This window comes from Lipophrys pholis (genome assembly GCF_963383615.2).
Source record: "Lipophrys pholis genome assembly, chromosome: 20".
NCBI lineage: Eukaryota > Metazoa > Chordata > Actinopteri > Blenniiformes > Blenniidae > Lipophrys > Lipophrys pholis.
Genome location: NC_137648.1, coordinates 6,168,281 through 6,176,183, shown reverse-complemented (window position 1 = coordinate 6,176,183; position 7,903 = coordinate 6,168,281). Strand labels below are relative to the sequence as shown.

General features: G+C 41.4%; 1 protein-coding gene across 1 annotated transcript; it reads right to left on the bottom strand.

Annotated features, from left to right (window-relative positions):
• Nucleotides 1-2,509: 2,509 nt before the first annotated feature.
• Nucleotides 2,510-7,294, bottom strand: pi15a (peptidase inhibitor 15a). Its single transcript, XM_080489093.1, has 6 exons — nt 7,150-7,294; nt 6,711-7,012; nt 5,795-5,913; nt 4,512-4,644; nt 4,291-4,406; nt 2,510-2,784 (listed from the first exon to the last, which is right to left on the bottom strand). The coding sequence occupies exons 2-6, from the start codon at nt 6,981-6,983 to the stop codon at nt 2,649-2,651; spliced, it is 777 nt and encodes a 258-aa protein (XP_080345219.1). The 5' UTR covers nt 6,984-7,012; nt 7,150-7,294; the 3' UTR covers nt 2,510-2,648.
• Nucleotides 7,295-7,903: the final 609 nt, after the last annotated feature.

The following is a 7,903-nucleotide window of genomic DNA, read 5'->3' as shown; positions in this document are numbered from 1 at the left end:
AAGTTGAAAGTGACATAAGATGGATAAACACTCACAAACTTAAAATCATATGGAAGCTTGACAACAAGCACACCTGTTCTGTGAAGTCTGAGTATAAAAGAATATGACTGCATCACGTACACTTGTAACAGATTAATGTGGTATTTATTTTCATTATTTACATGTTGTTGTGGTTGTTTTTGTGTTTGGCTCTTGGAGCCAACAGAAGTTGCTTTCATCCTGACCCAAATCCGCTTCCTTACCCTTTACTCTGCATCTACCACTGATGGATAAGCCAGATAAATGTCAACAGCAGATTGTCTAAGTCCTCACTGCATCCCGGCTCCACATCCCGATGATATGCCTTCCAAACAAACACCAATCATGTCTTTTGCTCCGGCCCTGGCATTTCTGCGCAGATGGAAGGATTTTTCCCACGCATACTGATGTATTCCTCGAAAACTCTCCGCCGGTTGTTTCCAGGCAATGATCTGGCCTATCAGAGCTGCTGTCTAAATGAAGCCCACTAACAACGTGCAGGAAGCGGTTTGAAGCCCTGCACGCCATGCATAGTTTAACATGAAACTGTGAGGCAATGTATTCAAATTTGCCAAAGTGTGTTGCAGCAAGGTGTTTGCTGCAGACCAGTTAGAAGGGAAACAGATGTTTATCTAACAAATGAAACATGTTTAAGGCTTTGCTTGTTTCTTAATGTGTTTACTTGATTTACTCACATGGAGCTGAACTGCAGAGCGCCCTTGGAATATTTTTGCATTCCCAAAGCGGAGAAAGAACCAGGAACTGCAGCATCTGTCCAACACATCAGTGCACTTATGGTTCCAAGCTCCACCTGCTACTTTTTTTGCATCATCCTTCACATCAGAGGTCTCAAAGAGGGGAATGCCACTCTTTCTAACTCATCTGCAAGCAACGCAGACTCCCTCCTGTTCCTGCCTCTCCTCGAGGTCAGTGCTTTCTATGGACAAACTGAAACAATGAAGGTCCCCTGATACCCTATCAGCTGTCTGTTCATTTATGTAAACACAGACAGTCAGGGGCCCAAGTCAACCTCCTCCTTTTAGGATTCAGAGTCGTGCGCCCGACATGTTTTCTAGCCTCCCTCTCAGCCTTTGACAGGCAGGACACAGAGGGAAGCCGGTGACATTTCAAGGGCACCGTTTAATTGAAAATGAAGATCAAGAATCAAGAACTCGGTCTGATTCTTTGGACTGAGCAGCCAATCAATATCGGGCAAATGGGACCAGAAAGAAGAAAAATGAAGCTGCTTTAGCCAGAGGCTCTGTGTGGATTGAACCCCCCCCCCCCCCCCCCCCAAAAAAAAACACATAATGAAAACAGAGCATTTTATTACAAGTACAAAACACAACAGGAAAAAGGTTCACTGCATAAATAGATTGTTGTTGATTTAAATACAGTCAGTGCTGAAAATGGTATTTTCCTATGTTTGTATTTCCGTCTGCTTGAATATGTTGAATGTGTCCTTAATACATGGCGATTCTTTTACAACACAATACAAAAATGAATACAACTTAAATATTTTTCCAATATAAAAATGAATAACTTACTAGATACTTGCTTTAACATAGTCAAGGTATAAGGGTTATCTACAGATACAAAAAGAAAATATAATAATTTCCTTGCCATTTTGGAAATTTACAAACAATTAAGGTGCACTCGAGTGCCTCAACCCCAAAAGCAAACTACACCAGAGATCATAGCAACTTATAAACGCACAATGAATATACAAAATACTGGTATATAGCACACCAATGTACACTATAACAAGCATGATTACAGAACAGATATGCAGGTCAGATTTATTGTATGTGCTTTGTCTGGTATAAATATGAAATATGAATGAAAATCTGTGAAATGTCTGCAATGACACACGAGCAGATTAGTGCAGATTAAAACAGAAGAGGCACTGTGGCGTTTCACTGAGGTTAACAGACGTGTCATCTACGCTAACATCCAGACTTCAAAGGGAGACTTTTCACTCCAGCAATATATATATATATATATATATATATATATATATATATATATATATATATTCTGCACTTTTGCCCACAAACATTTGGCCAAGTTGCTGAAGGACACAAACGGTGTGAAGTCTGTGAGCGTCTGTAGATGCTAAAGCTGACACCGCCAGCATAGGTTTCCCCTCTGAAGTGAGACACTTTGATCCTTAAATCGCACCATTCTTGCGAAGGCAGGGCACACAGCATGAAGGTGCGATGCCCATAGCACCAACGTGAGCAGGTATGAAGAGCTTTGATGATTGCAGTGTCCTTAATTGCCACACTGTCAACAGTAAACTGAAAATAGTGCAAACAAATGTGTTTGCAGCACCACATACAGTATGCACCGTCCAGGGGCCTGTATAAGTTACAGTTTCATCAATTAAAACAGTCAGAGCAATTCTGTCACAAATTCATTTACAAATTATTTACAAGCCATCAATTCGTCTGCTGCCTTCAAATGTATGTTGTTGGGTTTAGTCTTTTTTTGTTGTTTTTTTGTCTTTAAATAAGCCCATATATACAAAATAGCGTTGTTCACGACCTTTTGTGCAAATTCTCACTGGATTAAAATCAAGTCTCTGTGGTACTGTAGGTTGTCAGCTTATGTTGAGAGGAAGCCTGTGTTTATTTGAACCAGTGCAGGTAGTTTGTCCTGAGAGCAGGGAAACACATGTTGTTGCTGCACGAGCCACCGTAGCTGGGAGGGCAGGCAGAGCAGGGGACGCCTACTTTGTAGGGGGCCTCTCCGATCCAGTTCCCCCTGGAAAACAGCAACAACCAGTGTGAATGACCGTGTTCACAGAGCTGGCTGTTGAAAAGAGCTCGACATAGATTCATGTATTTCAGAAGAAAATCAGCCACAAAATGAGGGAGTTCATTTTTGACCCAGGAAAAAGTAAACAATGAACTTCATACTGCTGAAGATGGTGTAATATAACTGTAAGCTAAAGCGAAATTTAGAAATGGATCTGCAGGTGAGGCTGCTTTGCAAAGTATAATTAGATTTAAGTGTCTTAGTGTCTACAAGGTTTTTTTTTTAATGCTTCTTGCAAAGTGTACAAATTGCAAAGAAGACATTTCCTGGCAGTGATCAATGTAAGTAACCGCTGCTAAATGGTCCACTGTTAGTCTCACTATTTCGGTGAAGGAAGAGGTCACACTACGCTGAAGTCCAAAACTGGACAGTAGATGGCAACAATGAACATGTTTACATGACAAATCAGAAAACTAGGAGTAATGGGAGATTTGCAGAAATTGGATATGATGCATGGGAATGCACTTAAGAAATGTGAAAGTTGATGTTTCAGTTCATTATTGGAGTTTTTATTGGATATGGCTCAAACTTCCTGCTATTCTTCAAAACAACTGGTCTTGTCGTGTTGAACACGATGATGCCTACAGCGTGAGCTTTAGCCGAGTTGCGGGTTTCATTTCATTTAACATGAAATCCACCCTGGCTTCACTTCAGATATGTTTTTTCAACAATATTACCCTGCTCCACATCTTGTTTGCTGTGTCATGTCTCCTACTTGTGTTGTGATTACGTCACTTGAGTTTTTAGATTAGTTTTTTTTGCACATGCACATATGTAAAATAATTAAATCAATTGGTTTACAGGGACAGATACCTCAGAGAAAACTGTGTGTCAATTATATTTTTGAAAATATCAATGTGCATTTATCCAGGCTCAACATTCACAGTGGAGAGATACAGCTGTGAAGGTTTGGTACCATATTACTAGCGACATACGTGTTCTGTGTTCTGAGAAGAAGCATGTTTTTGTCCGAATAAACCTGCAGGTTCTTCATAATAAAGACTTTGCAGTTGGTTTGGAGAAGTGATTTTCTTCAGGTTGAACTCTGTGAGCCTCAAATAGGTCATGAGTGTCTCCAGCCTTTTGGTCTCATATATGTCTCCAAGCGGTAGGATTAAAGATCCTAGGTCACAAGTCAGTCACAAGTCCACAAGAGCTTTGATTCTGAGAATTATTTAGAGGCTTCTGGTTCGTGGCCCTCTTTGGGCTTTGGTAATGCAGTACCGGTTCACAGGCTTGTATCGGGGTTATCTGAATCTCCCAGCACCATGGGTGGCATTTCGTAACTCAGCCCAGAACAGAGCGGGATTAATGCTGTCGTCGCCCTATTCTCATCAGGCCAGCAGGTTCATTCAAATTTAGCAGACCTCCCTACAGGATGAAATTAACTCTATCGGGCCTTTTAGACACAAACAACACAATTAGAAGTAAGGTTACATAGGGTATACTCACTTAGGAGAGTAGTTGCAAACTAAATATGTGGCTCTTTTCCACACTGAACCCCAAACATTCATGTTGTGGCAGGTGTGTATGGCACAGCCCACTTTGTTGGACGTTGCCCAAACCATCTACAAAACGAAACAAAACACACAAAAAAAGGGATAATAAGCTGTTATTTCATGTGACTGCTGCAACAGTTGAGCTACATGATACTAAACAGTGGAAAACTGTACCTGTGTGTAGTGGGTGCACATAGGTCCGTAACACCGGAGCGGGCATCGAGGATTGCAGTCACGGGGGTAAGGGAAAGAGTAATCTTTGACCTCGTCATACCACGGCTTCACTAGCTGAAGGATGGATCGGTAGCTGTGAATGAAGGACAGACAAATTAAGTGAGGAGCATTTTATCATCCACACCAGGTGGCAAACGAGCACCAATCATGACCCCTGTAAATAAATACCAACCAACATCTGATCAGTAGAAACCCTCTTAACCTTGACAAAACTAGTTGCTTCAGTTCTTCTCTTTGTTGACGTCTTAAAGTTAATTATTTCATCAGCTCACTTCTGAATTCTGATTATTTTGAGGTAATTCCTGGAACATTATTTCCCAAATGTACTCATAGATCATATTTTCTTTGTTTGTTTCTGTGTTTCTGAGCACAATAAAAATACAGTACACTCTGTTTCATCACAACTGCAGGAGACATGGGAAAAAGCCTTCTGGACATATTTTGAAGTGCCAGCAAAGTTATATAGAAAGCTCTGAATAGTTTAGGAAGATCTTCCAGAGAGCAAATTGGTTTGTAGCCAAACAGTAACTCAAGGTTCATACCCTGCCACGCTCTCTGCTGTGAAAAGCAGAATTCCCTCAAAAAACTGAGTCACTGTTTTATCCATTTGGGATGTGGCTTGAAAGAAGGGTGTGCTTCTATTCTGCCAAAACGTTTGATGTAGATTAATGGGAAAAAAATGTATAGTGTTTTCTGGAACTGTTTTATCAAGTTCACTGTTTATAAAAAAAAAAAAAACACATGCACACCAGAGCCTCCTGCTTCCTGATTGCGTGTAGAAGATAAAATCAGAAGAAAAAAATAATAATACAAATATGTTCTCATGTTTTGATAGAAAATAGTCACTGCAGACATTTTTCAGTGAGTACACAAGGAGCAGTCAGAATAAACCGTATTCCCTGTAGTCTTGTCTTGCCCCTCAATAAAATCTGAAAGTGTCTGAACATATGAAGGTGTCCTGTGTTTCCAAATGGAAAGTCAAGACCTTACGAAAGGGATCGGCTTTTGTCCTCATGGGTCACGGCCGAAAGTGCAGTTTTTGTTTATTTGAAGGGTCACAAGTGCATTCCTCAAGCAGCCACTGGGTCACAGTGCAAGAACTTTTAGGAGCGAACAGAAGGGAGCTACGAGGCAACGGCCATGACTGCTGAGGGGGAGCGAGTCATCCCTGACAGGGGCTGCAGATGTCCGGGGGGGGGGAGAGGAAGTTAAAGGTCACTCACCGTCCTGTTCTGACAGAGAGGTTTTGACCCAGGAACCTGAGGAGGTTAGGTGGACCGTGCTCCCACAGACACGCATGAGCCCAGTCCTCGGCTGTCTTTGCCAGGGTGTCGTCCCACACCTAAACACACATAAAAGAAAAAAAAAAAAGCTATTGCATAACTGATGGGCACATATCAACATGAGACCTTCATTTAGCAGCGAGATGTGAGATAAGAGTTGGCACCTGCTCGGCTCAGAGGCAGGTTACAGGTGTTGCCATGGCGAGATGCAGCAGCTATCCATCACATCGGTTACATAAGAGGGGAAACTAGTGTCTCATGTAAAGTGACTCTTTCAATGAACAGGCAGAAGGGGAGGGGAACAGTTACACTGATGCACATTTAGTTTCAATGGCGCCACTAAAGCCTGTAGTTAACATGTTATTATTGTGATAGAGAGAAGAAAGCAGTCGTCATTTTGAATGGATTCTTGTGTTGTTAAATGAACAGGGTGCAATCTCTGTATGTCATATTTAGGAATTTCTGAAGACTCCTAACCTGTTTTTGGTTTGCCAACATGTTAAGCCGGCCAGAAAGTGACCACTGCTGTTTTCGCCATACTCCACTGACATTATAATGACCCTGCTTCCTTTGGAGATGGCTACTTTGGTGGTCTGCAGTGCAATCTGATGAGCATCTGATGCAAAGTAAAATCTACATTTGCTACTTTTATTTAACAAGACACACACTTGTGACTACATGCTTGAAATTAAAGTTCCTATTGCATCCTTTAATTATTTACATCTTTGACTATTATATGCATTGGTGTATTTTGGTCGACAGTATCTGACTTGTATGAAAATTCACCAATTGAAGAACGCATGCTTTGCAGTAAAGCTGATCCAAAGTTGAGTTTGACTAAAAAGATGTGACTTACCATGTATTCCATGTTGGAGGCTGGAGGAAACACTTTCCCTCTGACTTTATTGTGGTAATCAAGGATTGCCAGCATGTCGTTCTGACTGATGTATCGCTTCCTCCTGCTTTTAGAAAGTGTTGCAGTGTCTGTTCCAAAACTGTGCGCTGCGCCGAAGCTGGTGATATTTGCGGCAGGCAGGGACGCAGGGATACCCGTTGCCAGTGCACTTGCTCCGCATGATATGCACAAAAGCATAAAGTCTATAGCAAACAACTGGTGCTTCATGTTCATGCTGGTGCAATATCCCGCGTCCTGGATGACTGAAAATAAGAAGAAAACACTTATGATGGTGCACACAAATCATGAATTTTATGTTCAAGACATCGTTAATCACTGATAAACTTTTAGTCTCTAAAATTGTGTGAATATAAGCGACACACAGTTCTCAGGATCTTACCTTTTTTCTTTTTTCCCTTCCTGCGTGGCAGTACCTTATTACGTTGCCAAGGGCTGTATCACCTCTGCAGCCTGGGTGTGGGATTGGAGAGAGAGGTAGGGCTCCGAGTGGGGAGTTTTTGCGGTGTGCAAACTTTGTGAGTGCTGCAGTAGTCTGTATGTGGGGGGTTTATATAAGGCAGTGAACAGCGGAGGAAGTGCCTCGGAGGTAAGACGCACGGCTCCTCCTTGTCACCTGAAACATCACTTTACGCACGGCTGCGCCTGCAGCGCGCAGATCGCGCACTTTCATCTGGACATCAACCTTACTTTTGCACAACTGCTGTGAATTTTATATATATAGATATATATAGATATATATAATGTTTCTGTGATTGGATGGTCACATTAACGAAATCCACTAATCGTGACATATTTATATAAGCACTCACAGCCCTCTTCTTTGTTCTTTATTAATTGTTTTAACTATCATGAATGGTCTTTGAGGTTTAGCTATGAGAGGCGTATATATGCCAGTTAGCAGTGAGCAATGGGTTTGAAAGGGTTAATATTTCAATACCATTTATCGAGTTTGTATTTTTTTTTATTACTTTATCCCTCTCTAAAGAGGGTGCTGATAATCAGGTTCTTATTCACTTTCCACTGTCAACATTAATATCAGGATGGAAATATCCCCTTGGTTAAGTTGTTCTTTTCAATATTAGATTGAGGTTTGAGCTTTATTTCCTTTGTGGAGTCAGGTACAAACTCCTCTG

Excerpts from the sequence above, each read along its gene's own strand:
- pi15a (XM_080489093.1), bottom strand. The coding sequence starts at position 6,983 with ATGAACATGAAGCACCAGTTGTTTGCTATAGACTTTATGCTTTTGTGC. Across the intron at positions 5,914-6,710 it reads CCTCCAACATGGAATACATG|GTGTGGGACGACACCCTGGC; the intron begins GTAAGTCACATC and ends ATGTGTGTTTAG. Across the intron at positions 2,785-4,290 it reads GTTTGCAACTACTCTCCTAA|GGGGAACTGGATCGGAGAGG; the intron begins GTGAGTATACCC and ends GCTGTTTTCCAG.